A 14451-nucleotide genomic window follows, 5' to 3' on the forward strand; every position below is an offset into this window, starting at 1 on the left:
TTGTTTTTTATATTTCTACCTAATAAAACAACCAGGTCAATTCATATGTTCAGCCTTCATAGGTGAACTACTCAAGACCAACTTCAATCAACATTAAGAAAATCCAACTTCAAATTTTTATTTCATTTCAAATAAAAAAAATTTTTTAATCTCCTTACTCTAATGATTAGCTTACTCTAGTTAAAATAATTCCAAAGAAATTAATATCTATTATTTCTCTGGGATTTCTTATATTAATCAATATACCTTTCCATGGCTTTAGCTGTATAAGGCAAATGCATTTCAATACTGTGTTCATCTTCATCTGTCTGCAGAGACATGCGTTCAAACATTCCTGTCTTCCATAGTTCTCCGTAAACTAAAGAGATTTCAAAATATAGTAAAACAAATATATTAATGTATATCCTTATCCTGCGAGACTACACCCAGTAATACAAAACTACATGCTGTGGCAAGAGACAGACGCACCACATAATATTCTCCTTCATTTTTCCTCTATTATTATTTAAAAACAAACAAACTAGCTTTTTACATACCAGACAAAACAATAGTACAAGTAATAATTTACTCAGCATTTTTATATGTTACATAGTTATATAAAAATAATAATTTAAATTTTTCATCAGTTCCTTTCATTATCTCTAAAATCAGCTCTAGGTCTAAGCATTTTCTTAACTTTAATCAGTGCATGCTAACAAGAGAATAGTTGATTAGAACTCCTACTGAAATACCTACTAGAAAAGCCACGTGTCTACTTACTCATGAGGTTAATAACATAGTTTTTGACTGTTTTGCTATTTAATAAAATGTATAAAATTATTATCTCACACCCCAGGTTTCTGCCATAGTAAAAACAGAAAATTCCCACTAACAATGCTATTTTCCTCAAGATTAAAAATTAAGCTTTGGAATACACCAGAACATAAACTCACCACTGTACCATGCCATAAATGATATTAAAATGATCTAGTAATTCAGACCCTTCTAATGAATTATACTTAAAATTAGATATTGTACAGCAAGACAATGAAGTTTTTAATATATAAAAAATTATGAGTATTTTTGTCTTATCATAGAATAGAACCAACATTTTTATAACTACATCAAGAATGGGTTTACCAATATCAAAGAAATAACTACAAATGGTGTTATGACTTTTTTCTACAAAATTATACCTGATTAAAAACTTTCTATTCCTTCATTGGCAAGCTATCCAAAATTTTCTGGATGCCCCAACAAGGTTTTAAAAATAAAGTGTGTCCCCTAAAACCATTACCAGGAGTAAGACTAGTAATACTCTAGCTTCATTAATAAGATATATTCTAACAACAAATTGCTAATACTTCATGATATGTATCCAAATTATGAAAATTTAGGCATAAAAAATAAGGAAAAAGAGGTGATCATTTCCTTTGAAAATGGCTTCTTTCACCCTACAGAAGTTTTTTGTTTTGTTTTTCTTAATTGGGGAGCAGTGTGTTTTTCCAGGACCCATCAGCTCCAAGTCAAGTAGTTGTTTCAATCTAGTTGTGGAGGGCGCAGCTCAGATGTCCATGTGGTTACTGAACCAGCAACCTTGGTGTTGTGAGCACTGCACTCTAACCAACTGATCTAACAGGCTGTCCCTACAGAAGTACTTTTTGCAAAATCTCTTGGAATAATAAGAACTCAACATACTTAAAATATAATTTGATGAACTGGAAGGATACACACCAAATCTATAAAGATGGTTACTTGGGGAATATAAATTAAGTTCAGGTGTGGGGAAAATTCTAAGTCAACTGTGGATGATGAGTACATGAACCTTTGTAACACTAGTCTCTCTACTATTCTGAATGACAAAGTAACCGCTTGAGCTAAAGCCGATCCCGTACTATTCTGTATTTCTTAAATTATGCTCCCCCATGCCTCCAAAAATACTGTTTAAAGTCAAAAGGTTTTACTTTACACATTCAATATATAAAATGAGACTCAACTAAATAAAAAATAAGATTTCTGAAAGCCTATAAAAAAATAAATCAAAAGAGTTGTTTTAAAAATAAAATACACTTAAGATTTATTTAGCACCTTTCAGAGTTCCACAATTAGTCTCATTTTCCCATAAAAATCATTTGAGAGGAAATAAAGGCATTATCACCATTATCTATGCACAACGAGGAAAGCAATACACACAGAGGTGGATGGACTAACATGCCCAGAATCTTTCATCGAGTTGTTGCGGGTACTAATTTCTTGTCTCATGGTACAGTGAGTGCATGGTACTTCCCCGAATATAAATGCAACCGCTACAGTCTGGAGATTAGTATTTATCTGACAGATTTTCGTGGTTGGCAGAAAACCTGTGGTTGTCTTTAGGCATATGGAAGATTTTCTTTCTTTGTTTTTATTTTTTGTAGATTAGTTACAACAAATTTTATTTTTAAAATTGAGATGTTACTTAGGATATTCATATGTTTAATTTTTTAATTAACTTAGAATTCCTATTAAAAAACCTTTAGCTGTTTAAAAGCTGTAAGATTTCTATATACTTACTCTTTTGGTCAATACGAAGGTCATACAGAGGTGTCCTATATATATCCACACTGGAAAGTGCACACCGAGAGAGGGGCACATGATGAGAAGGCCCAAGGATGAAAATTCTCCGGCTAGGAGATACACAACAAAAACACAGAACAATTGCACGTCTACACAAACCGTATTAAATAAAAGGAAAAGAATAAGTAACTTCTAAAAATTACATGTAGACTGTTTTCCTTGATTGATTTCATTGCCTATTATGTCCTAAATTGTGTTCCCTTAAAATTCATAGTACCTCAGAATGTAATTGTATTTGGAGATAAGGTCTTTTAAGAGGTGATTAAATTAAAATGAGGTCATTAGGGTAGGGCCTGAATCCGATATGACTGGTGTCCTTACAAGAAGACACACCAGGAGAGCACATACACAGAGAGGTGACCACGTGAAGAGGCAACAAGAGGACACCCAGCTGAAAGCCAAGGAAAGAGGCCTCAGGAGAAACCAACCCTGCCAGTACCTTCATCTTTCCAGAACTGTGAGAAAATAAATTTGTTGTTTCAGCCACCTAGTTCGTGTTATTTTGTTATGGCAGCACTAGCAAACCAATATACCTACTAATGATTTCCTCCTCAGCTAATTAAGTTCATTTCCTTATCTCTGTCTTTTTGTTGAAAGGCCTTTAAAAGAACCACATTCAACACCTGGAAATATCAGTTACTGATTATCTACAGTAAATCATCCTGCTATGCTTAAAATCATCTCTGTAATCACAATGGCTAGTTTATAGAAGGTTTTCAATAGCTATAATAATTGAACTTTAAACATTTCAGCTATTAAATAAAATCTCAAAATTCTAAAACATTCTAAACCAGCCTTCTAAGGTCTACTACAATTTTAATAAAAATACATAATAGTATAAATTCTAAAAATCCATACAAAATATCATTACAAAGAAGCATTCTGATAAACCTATTTCCACATTTCTTCCATGGCAGAGAAAAAAGGCATCTTGTTGAGAAGAATTCTGTGTAATAAGCTTTTTCTGTTCTCAATCAAATGGAAGTCATTCCCAAAGACAAAGAAACTTGATTCTGTGTTATTTGCACTGTAGGCTAAAGAGAAGGACTGGGCTAAACTGTAGCTTAAATCTTTACAATCCTTTTATCCTGACATCAAGAGTAAAATTAACTTCCTTTCATTTTATCTCAAACATCCCTAGAACCTAAATTCTAAAAGTATCCATTTTCTCTGTTCTCCCAGATTCATATGAAATTTACACACACACACACACACACACACACACACACACACACACACACACACACACACACTTATAGACCCAAAAAACCCACAAAATTCTAAGAAAGATGTAAATAAATGATAGGCTATCTACATAGAAAATTTACTACTCATTGTTCAATGAAGGGACAATGACTGAGAGACATGAGCTAATTCTTTTACATCAAAAACTTGCAGACCAAGAAATGTATACTTTAGCAATATATTTATTTTGATAAAATTCTATTATGGCTAAGAAAATTAACCTATTGTCTGCTATATGTTACCTGCTATTTGGAGGGAGGTTAGGGATAAGAAAGATGTGGACAAGGAAAAGGTGATTCTCGGTTTAGAGCCCCAAAAACATCACACATAGAAAATACATGACTTCATCCACAGGCCACTTCTAGTCAGAAACATATCTCTCCCTGCTCCCCCCACCCCACTCCAATATTCACTTCTTGTTACCACCATTATGATCAATTCTAGTTAACCATTTCAGAAAAAAAAACACACAAATCTATAGATTCTTAAATGAACAAAAGAGATACCACTATGTTCTCCTATCTTAAAAGCACATAAATATCACATTTTTTAAAATTAAAGTCTACTGTGGGACATACATGGTAACTCTGAGTATTTAAGTGATTTGCCTAAGGACAAGTATTTATATGAATCAAGAACCAAGTATGAAAAAAAGGCATTTTTATGTCTGAGGAATAAATTTCTATGAAAAGAAAGAGGGATAGAATATTAATCAGAATACTCCTGGGAAATCCAGGATAATTAAAATATGAAATGTCTTTTAAAATACCAATCTAAACTTAAGATATAGATACATTTCATGGCAAGTGTAACAAGGTTCTCTCACAGTGGCCAAAAGATGAGCACTACTCCAGAAATAAAGGTCAGCTTGGAAAGCCTAACAGCCTCCTCGAATATCTGACTATTTCTTTGCTTGCATTTTTGTCAGACCCAACCTGGCTGAAAAGATGAAGAATGCTGGGGGAAGAGCTCCCTCCAGTCTAAATTATCCAACTGTGTACCCAACAGATTCTTTCTAGTTTTGCAGAAACTCACCCAAAGGCAACATAGTGAAGTTACACATTTGGTTAAGAGAGATAATAAGAAAAAAGAGGCTAAGGTCCCCCATAAATATAAAACCCTTAAAAGTGATGTACCCAAGAACAAACCAAAAAAGCTAGGTATCACTGAAGAGAAGGAAAAAAAAGTGCATATTAAACCAGTAGTAATCACAAAACAGGTCTCTCTGTTAGCTGTATGCCAACCAAAATAATAGTGTAAATAAAACGTAATACATTTTTTTTCTTTTTGATACATTGCTAAGTCCATAAACACCACAGAAAGGCCATGAAAATATTTTGAAGAGAAATGAGTAATGTAAGCATTGGAGGCAATGCCACTTTCTCTCAATTTATTTCTGAAATAATTGCAAGGTGCTTTGTCTTTAAAGAAGTTGACTTTTAAATATTAGCATATCATCACAGTTGTCACACATGTAAAAGAAACCTTTAATATGAAAAAATGGGGAAAAATCAGTATGCATTCTCTTAGGAATAAATGTAGTTCAGATATGATACCTCCAGAGAATTCACATTTATGGAGTTACTATGATGACTGTCATCTGTGCACCCAATACATAAGTTACCTGAATGTCTGATCTCATAAATACTCAACTACTTATTCTAAATAATGGAACACAGTAATTTTTTAAAGGTGCTCCATGGCAAATGGAGATATTTTAACTAAAGAATAAAATATCATGTGGCCCCAAATAAGATTCCTTTTGCTCTCTTTTCCTGCCCTGCAAGATTTTCTGAAAGATATGAATCAAGTTACTGTCTAAGTATATCCCGAGTTCCAGTTTTTAATTAAAGTTTTAGTAATAGGAACAGACTTTGCAACTATAAATATGAAAAAGGACTTAACTATCATTTAAAATTTTTCTTTAACAACCAGAGTACTATTTTTGAAACATAAATTAGATCACATCGCTCCCCTGCTTAAAAAGTCTCAATGGCTCTTCATGATCAGAGGATCAAATCCAAAATCCTTAAAATGGGTTCTAAAGTCTCAAATGAACTAGCCCCTTCTTGAATTCCTCTCCCCTGGATCACAGTACTTTATGTGTACTGGTCTCCTTGCACTTCCTTGATGACACATATAACTTTGCCCACTTCAAAGCTTTCATATGTGCTATTGTTCCTTTTGCCTGGCTTAAAAATCATTTCCTCAGAAATGCCTTCCTCAACACCTTATTCACAGTCGAAGTCCAAACACCCTGTATCACAGCAATTCTCAAAGTATGAACTGTGGATTCCTCAAGGACCTTTCAAGGAGTCCACAAAATCAACAGTATTTTCATAATACAAATACGGTATGTGCCTTTTTCACTGTGATGGTATCTGCATTTATGGTACAAAAGTGACGCTGGGTAAACCGCTGGCACATAAGAAACGCGATCAAGGTAAGAAACGCGATCATGTATTCTTCACCTTCACCCATACCAGGTTTTTTTTTTTAAGGCAAGTGTCACCTAATTTCATTAAATCTTGAACTTTGAGTACAGTTTTATAGAAATATTTTGTATAACAAAATGTATTCAATTTGTGGTTTTAAATGTATAAAGCACTTCTCTCACATACAGACGTTACATAGGGAAAAAATTAGTGATTTTGAGTTGTGAGCTAAACTAGAATTTTTTTCATGGAATGAAATTTTTACATCAAAAAATGACTAGACAAATTTAGGTATTCGGCAGAAATTTTCTAAGAAGATGAAATGGGCCTGCCACTTCAAAGAAAACATTGAAGCTTTTAAGTGAAAATGAGACTTCTGCAAAATTTCTATCACTGTGAGACTGACAGCTTCCCAATAATGAAAGATTTTTCTGATGAAACTGGTAGTGATATTAACAAATGTGATTTTTTGACATTGTATGATGAATGTCAATATTTGAAAGATCTGCCTAAATCAATGCACAAGTTATTTTCCAACTGTTCCATGCAGGATGTTACAAAAATCATGCAAAGGTAAAAGGTCCCTACAAAGTGCAAGATAGCATAGTACACAAGATGATCCTAGTTGACATGGAGACAACGGATGAGTGTGGAAGGTAGAACAGAAGTTAGTGCTATAGAATTTAACTTCCTCTTTTGGACTTATTTTTTCTCTGTACTTCTCACGGTTCCCAAAAGGATTTCTTTGTGTTTTCTCACAGGACTCTGGAGACTGCAAATCTCAGGGACAGCCACTTTCAAAAGAATACAACTATGACTGTGAATTATTATATGTAACACTTAGACCTTCAAGTTTATTTATTCAGAAATCAATTATTATATACTAATTATAAAAGTAAGCTGATTATATCACCATCCGTCATTTGTCTCTCTTTTTACTGATCTCCTTTATCATCTTAGTCCTTGGCTCTCTTCCCTTTTTATTCTTTTTCTGTTTCCTTCCAGCCTCTCTTCCCATCAGCCTATTTAACAAATGCTTTACACTTCTACCAATATTGGCTCTATATCTCTCCATATGTTCCAAGGCCAAATTTAATTCAGGGGTACCCTTCTGGCCCATAACATCAACAAAAATTCTGCCAAACCAAAAAAATTTTAGGAAAAGCTGTTACATAAACTAACCTTGATTATAGCTGGTTTATAGGCCCAGGGTCACATGAAGGAAGCTTCTGAAAATCTTTCCAATTTAATTTCTACTTACTCTTATTCATGAAATAATTTAGTTAAAACTGTATATTAAATACGTATCACGGAACATTTGTTCAAGATGTCCCTCAATTTCATAAATGAGGCAGGGCGAACCAAAGCCTCATCAGTCTGGCAACAGTATCGCTTTATTTATTATTTAAAATTCACTAAAAATAATTTTCAACTAAGGTATATGATACAATGTGCAGAGCACACTACATAAAAACAAAGAAGAGCAGCTTTTTTGTTTTAAAATTTTGAACAAATTTCTCAAAGGCAAAGGAGTAGGCTGTGACTAAGGTTTTCCTTCAAAACTCACGGCTGCTGTGAGTTACTTCTCTTGAATGACTATCCTTCATCTCTGTTAGTACAGGTCTGACCTTTAACAATCAACATAGGACAGGATTAAGACGACCAATTTTATCTCTTCACACAGTGTGTGTACAACTGGCAATACTGACTGGACCCTGATACAAATGCTGGTCAGAAAATTAAGTAATTTGGGTGGCTATTTCCAGCAGAAGCTTTAGAAAGTTCACACATTTCTTATTTTAGAGAGTAGTATACTAAGCTTTTGAAAGTTCACAAGTTTATCATTTTAGACAGTAGCATACTACAGTCTCATTTGCCAGAAGGATTTTTTAAAGCTAATTTCAGAGCTATCATTGAATTATTAAAAGCTTATATGCTTCAAACACCACATAAAATATACTGTCAGATTCTAAAATAATTCAGATACCTTACCCTGTCAATGACAAATTATTCTTTTCATTAACCACAACTTAACAAGTACAATAAAGAATTTTAAATTACAAAGTGGTTAAAATAGAAAGGGCTTTGCATTTTTTCTTTAAAAATGCTCATCTCCAGGTTTTCAAAAAAAACTTTTTAAACCAAAATATTTAACTGTTAGTTCTCCTGTATCCAATTTCGACATGGGGGGCAGGTATTCTCCACACCTCCAACAAGCAATTCTGTGACACCAGCAGGGTGTCCAAGAATTCAACTCGTTCTCACACTATCTACCTGGAGACAGCATCGGATTCCACAGGTTATAGGTTCAGTTCTACAAGACTGACTCCCTCCTCCTAACTTCAGATGCTAATCAGAATCCCAGGTTGTTACTTGTGCTTCTGACTGACCAGCTATAGGTTGAAGGTTCCAACAACCCCTTCCTTGGACTTTAATTCAAGACTCCTGTCATAAGTCCAGGTTGATAGCTATACTTCTGACCGACTGGCTATAAATCAGAGATTTCAATGACCCTTTCCACGGTTTTGACTAATTTGCTACAGCAGCTCACAGAATTCAGAGAAACATTTTTCTTCTAAGATCACCGATTTGTTATAAAAGGATGTAACTCAGGAACCAACAGTTGGAAGAGATGCACATGGCAAGGTATGGCGAAAGAGCGTGGAACTTCCATGCCCTCTCCAGGGTGCCCATCTCCCCCAAATCTCCATGTGTTCACCAACCCAGAAGCTCTCTGACCCCTGTCTTTTCAGGTCTTTATGGGGCTTCATTAGTCACGATTAATTAAATCATTGGACATTGGTGACTGATTCAACCTCCAGGTCCTCCCCACTCCCCAGAGGTCAGGAATGGGACTAAAACTCCCATCCCTGTAAATCACATGGTTGGTTCTCCTGGCAACAAGCCCCCATCCTTAGGTGGGGTCCAAAAGTCACCTCATTACCCATCTATAACAAGAGAAACCTTTGTCACACTCATCACTTAGGAAATTCTAAGGGTTTGAGGGCCTATGAGTCAGGAACTGTGGACTAGGACCAAATATACAGCAGGATCCAAAAAATACCCCCGATATATGAGAAATGTATTTTGGTCATCGCTTAAATGACCAAAATATATTTCTTCTAAGTCACAATATCACATTAACTTTCTAACATTTCCAGAACTAAACATTTTACCAACTAAAGGGGATATAAAAACTAAATGTTCAGACAATAAAAAAATAGTATTAACGCTATCCATAACATAACCTATATAAAGTATAATCAAATTTATAGTCAAATTCCTAATGAAATTAACAATAAGTACGCAAAACAAATTATTCAGTAACAAAACAATTATGATATAATTCCCAACCTTCTTCTTCCATAAACAAAATGGTCCCTAACTATATTACTTACGTAATAGAAGGATCCACTTGTTTGTAAGCATGAGCAGCACAAGACCCACAGTACGTATATCCTGCATGGCTACAAAACAAAAATTTTTAAAACTTAATCATGAGATTCAAAATCAAGATATTCTGAAAAAAAAAACTTTTGAAAGAAATATAACTATGGTAAACAACAGAATTGAGTGTATAGATTAAAAACAATGTAACTAAAGATGCAACTTCCAGAAAGTAATAGGAAACATAATTGTTCTGTGTTCCAATTTTAAAAAGTATTTTATAATTTTTTTGGTCTGAAGAAAAATTAGATTTGGAGATATCCAAGGCTTACTTGAAGTTGCTGATGTAACGCTAATAAGATATGTTTTTAACATTCCTCTTCAATAGCATTAGCAAACTATTACATAACAATGATAGGTCCAAGAGCAAGTCAAATTAGGCCAGAACAAATACCCTACAACTAAAAACTCACTTCCCTCTGTGGCTTTAGGGGTAAGATAATTGACTTGGCCTCTGTGTATGTCTTTCATTTTCTCTCTCCACTACTCATCTCTTTCATCTTCTGGTCTCAGCATCAGATTGGGTCTCTTATTATCTACAGAAGGACTGTTTCTGGAACATATTTTCTTTTCTTGACTCATTCAAGTTACATGAGTATAGAAATGTTTCCTTGGTGCTTACTTATTAGTGTGTAGCCAGTGGTATGTGGGTAATGGTTAACAGCAAGCTCTGCAGAATAAAAATGTATACATACATATACACCTGTACATAAATTTATTATAAATTTACTGAATTAAAATACACACCACATAATTTACAAATAAAGAAAAAATATATAATACTCTTTACTGTAATTTCCACATAGCCAATTGACTGTCACAGAATGCTTTTACTGATTTTAGCTGAACTCCTATCCATAGCCAAGTGATGGCTGTAACTGATAGGAATAAAACAATGAAGACATCACTTGTTCAACAATGACTTGAATAACTTCTTTGCTGTTTAGATAATAGTTTTCATATACTAGGAAGAGTATTTCCTCATTTTTTTGTGCTATTCACAATATTAAAGCTACAGACATAACATAATTTTAAGTTTAATTTGCATTATTAACCTTTCCCCATTACTTTGTTCGGTACAGAAAATTAACAAAAAATAAAGCCTTGATTTGTAGCCATTTGCCAATTAATATGGAATAAATCATTCCCACCATGGTCAATTTCAAGATGCACAGTAAATTAAAAAGACAAAAAAAAGACAGACTTGGAGAAAATATTTGTAAAGCATATATCTGCTAAAGGATTTATATCTGAACACATGAAAAATATCAAAACAAACAACCCAATACTTTAAAAAAATGGGCAACCATTTTTGCAAGACAAAAAGTTATGAAGATTGGTTATCTAACAATGAATGTATTTAACACTGTACTGAACTGTTTATATAAGTGGTTAAAAATGGTTAAGATGGTAAGTTTTATGTTCTGTGTATTTTAGCACAATTTTAAAAAATTTAAATAGGATAAGATGTGAACAGATACTTCATCAAAGAATACACAGGATTGCAAATAAGCATATGAAAGAATGCTCAACATCATTTAGTCATTAAGGAAAGGCAAATTCAAACTAAAATGATCTACCACTAAACACCAACGAGAATAGCTAAAATTAAAAACAGTGGCCATACCAAGTTTGGCAAGGATGTAGAACTGAAACTCAATATATACTTGTGGAAATGTAAAACAGTGCAACCACTTTGAAAAAGAGTTTAGCAATTTCTTAAAAAGTTAAACAAACTCTTGTATGTGACCCAAGCTATTCCATGCTGAGGGAGGGAAGGAGGAAACTAAATGACTCTCAAAAGGTGAATGGAAAAATAAATTGTGGTCTATCCATACAATGGAACATTCATCAGCAATATAAAGGAATGAACTACTGACGCACTCAAAATAATTACAGTAAAAAAAACCCCAAAAAACGTAAAAATCAATAAATAAATATGCTGACGGCAAGAAGCCAGACCAAAAAAAAAAGTTTATATTATATGATTCCATTTAAATCATTTTAGAAAATAAAAATTAATCTGTAGTGCCAGAAAGTGTATGAATGGGTGTGGAAGGAAAATTACAAAAGGGCACAAGGAAACTTTTGAGGATAATGAATATGTTCACTATCTTAATTATGGGGATGTTTTCATGGGGGCATACATATTTCAAATTTATCAAATTGTACACTTTACATATATGCAGCTGTATGTTAATTATACCACAATAAAGCGCCGTTTCTAAAATGGTCCTCATTGAACTAGCTTAAGTTATGAAGGGGGAAAAAGAGATTCACATAAGTCAATCACAGCAATACAAGATAGTAGGGTGCTGAATTAGGAGTGAAGTGATATGGGACATACACTAAGCACACTGAAATCACTGAGGGCTTTATTGGATGGATTAAGTGAAGTCACTCCTATCCAAGGGAGCCTATCAAGTTGCCCGATATAGAAATATTCTCACAACACACTTCTAATCTTAGCTGGAAGGAAATGTAGTTGTTCTACAGCTCAGCACATAGAAGTTTGCTGTCATCCTGTAGTGATCGTGATACTCTAACAGGGGCTCTATTTTATCTGGTTATGTCCCCCAATCTTCTAGCACCCAAGACCCCAGTACTGACTGCCTCAGACTCCAACACCTGTTCCTGATCTTAACATCACTGGCTCTCACTTGTCAACTCAAAAATATACTATCTTGCCTGGCCATGTGGACCTTAAAAACCATCTGATTCATCTGGATGCCCTTGTCTGTCTCAAGCCCAAACGACATCTCAGATTTTCAACACTGCTTTGCTCTCAGTTGTCACTCATATTCCATCCCTCCACTTCCCATCCTTATACTTTAAACTGGGTCTTCCATCTTTGACTTGGTTTTCAGACTTTAGATCCTATTTCCCGTTCTTGAATTTAAAGGCCCTGATGCTCCAGTCCATATTCTGGTCTCTAAATCAACCTGTCTTTCTAGTCTGAGTCTCTCCCAGTCTGACCAATCCTGTTCCAACCCAAGTTCAGTTCTTAAAAGTTAGAAAGGCCTCTGAAAAGTGAATTCTTGGGCCAGCCGAGTGGCTCGTTGGTTAAGAGTTGGCTTGGGAGCGCAAGCTCTGAGCAGCAGGGCTGCCGGTTTGAATTCCACATGGGCCAGTAACGCTGCACCCTCTACAGCTAAGATGGTGAACAACAGCTCGACCTGGAGCTGGGTTGCCATGAGACACTGGCGATGGCGTAGGCTGCAGTGGGTCTGCAGTGGGCTGCCATGAGCTACTGTGAGTGCCGGCAGACAGCATGAGTGGACAGCAGCTGCCGTGAGCCGTCATGACCACCCGACCGATGACCGGCAACCGATCTGCCTCACCCAGGAAGAGTGCAATGATCACAATACCAACATGGGACAGTGAAGCAACGTCCTCCATAACTAGACTGAAGAACAAAAGGACAGCAACTTGTCTGTTCCCCTTCCCCAATTACCCAACACTGCTCCCTCCCCAAATCCCCAATAAAATCTTTAAAAAAAACAAAACGTGTTAATTCTTGAAGTATGGGAAGGACAGAAACAGTAAGGGTAGTAGGGCAAGGGCACAAAGGAAGGGCATGAAGGCTGAAGAAAGAAGATGAACAAATGTCCAAGTGCATGATGTAGAAGAGAAAATATGAGCCTGTCCTGAGTGGAATGAGAGAGTAATGCTAAGCCAAGTCAGACAGGAGTCTGGGCTTCATAACACAAGTTACTGGAAAACTGCTATACCCTCTTGAGCAAGGCACTGCTAACGGGGAACTGTTATTGGTCTAATACTGAAAAACATGAGCAGAAAGGACACACTAGAAGCAGAAAGTGTTAAGTGAAGCTCTCTTTGAAATGGTGGCATGAGGTAGTAATGTCATGGTCAAGAATGATCTCAGTAGCAGTGAGATGAGAAATGAATGCTCTAGAGTCTAAAAAGAAAAACTGACATATCTTAGTAACCAAGTAGGCATAGGAGGATGAGGAGGGGGATAGTTGTGATAATGGTAATAACTCACATTTACTCAGTGCTTACTCTGTGTCAGGCACTCCTCTATGTAACTCAAAGCATTAACTCATTTAATCTTCACACCAACCCTATGAGATGGCAATTATTTTTTTTCTCATTTTGTAGATGAAGACACTAAAGCAGAAAGGTTAAGAAACTTGCTCAAGGTCACACAGATACTAAGTAGCCTCCCCATGACTTAAAGTCAGGCAACAGAGCTCCAAGAACCCATTTTTAACCACCAAAGAAATCTTTACATATTTGAAGAGAGAAAGGAAGAAGTCTATGGAGTAGGAAAAGCAACAAGCCTAAAACCTGGAAGAATACTTACAGAACCATATATCCTATAAGACTACAGGAAAGGCAGGCAGTTTTGAAACCATGATTGAGGTAAACATGTTTTATAACAGAACTCAGATTTCATGGTTTGTCTTTTTGAAGTTGAAGACTTAAAAGTCTGCTTGAAGTAAAGACAAAAATATTAGGTTGTCGGAAAAGTCATGACGTATTTTTTCGTTGCAAAAATGTGTCATGAGTTTTCCAACAACCCAATAGTTGCAAAAAGAGATTCTTAGTTTGGAGAGAACACACTGCAAAGCATTAAAAAAAAAAATCACTAAGGGGCCGGCTGAGTGGCACATTGGTTAAGAACTGGCTTGGGATGCCAGAGGGCCCCGGTTTGGATCCCACATATGAGGGCCAGTGACACTGCCCTCTACAGCTAAGATGCTGA

General features: G+C 35.3%; 1 protein-coding gene across 1 annotated transcript in view; it reads right to left on the reverse strand.

Moving 5' to 3' along the window:
• Positions 1-14451, reverse strand: part of MEMO1 (mediator of cell motility 1) — a 66154-nt gene that overhangs the window by 44053 nt on the left and 7650 nt on the right. The window contains exons 2-4 of the mRNA XM_019653817.1: positions 9674-9742; positions 2533-2645; positions 247-358 (exon numbers count right to left, since the gene is read on the reverse strand). Coding sequence (XP_019509362.1) covers positions 247-358; positions 2533-2645; positions 9674-9740 — 292 coding nt within the window. The 5' untranslated portion in view covers positions 9741-9742. The remainder of the gene's footprint in view (positions 1-246; positions 359-2532; positions 2646-9673; positions 9743-14451) is intronic.

This window comes from Hipposideros armiger, unplaced genomic scaffold (genome assembly GCF_001890085.2).
Source record: "Hipposideros armiger isolate ML-2016 unplaced genomic scaffold, ASM189008v1 scaffold_207, whole genome shotgun sequence".
Classification (NCBI taxonomy): Eukaryota; Metazoa; Chordata; class Mammalia; order Chiroptera; family Hipposideridae; genus Hipposideros; species Hipposideros armiger.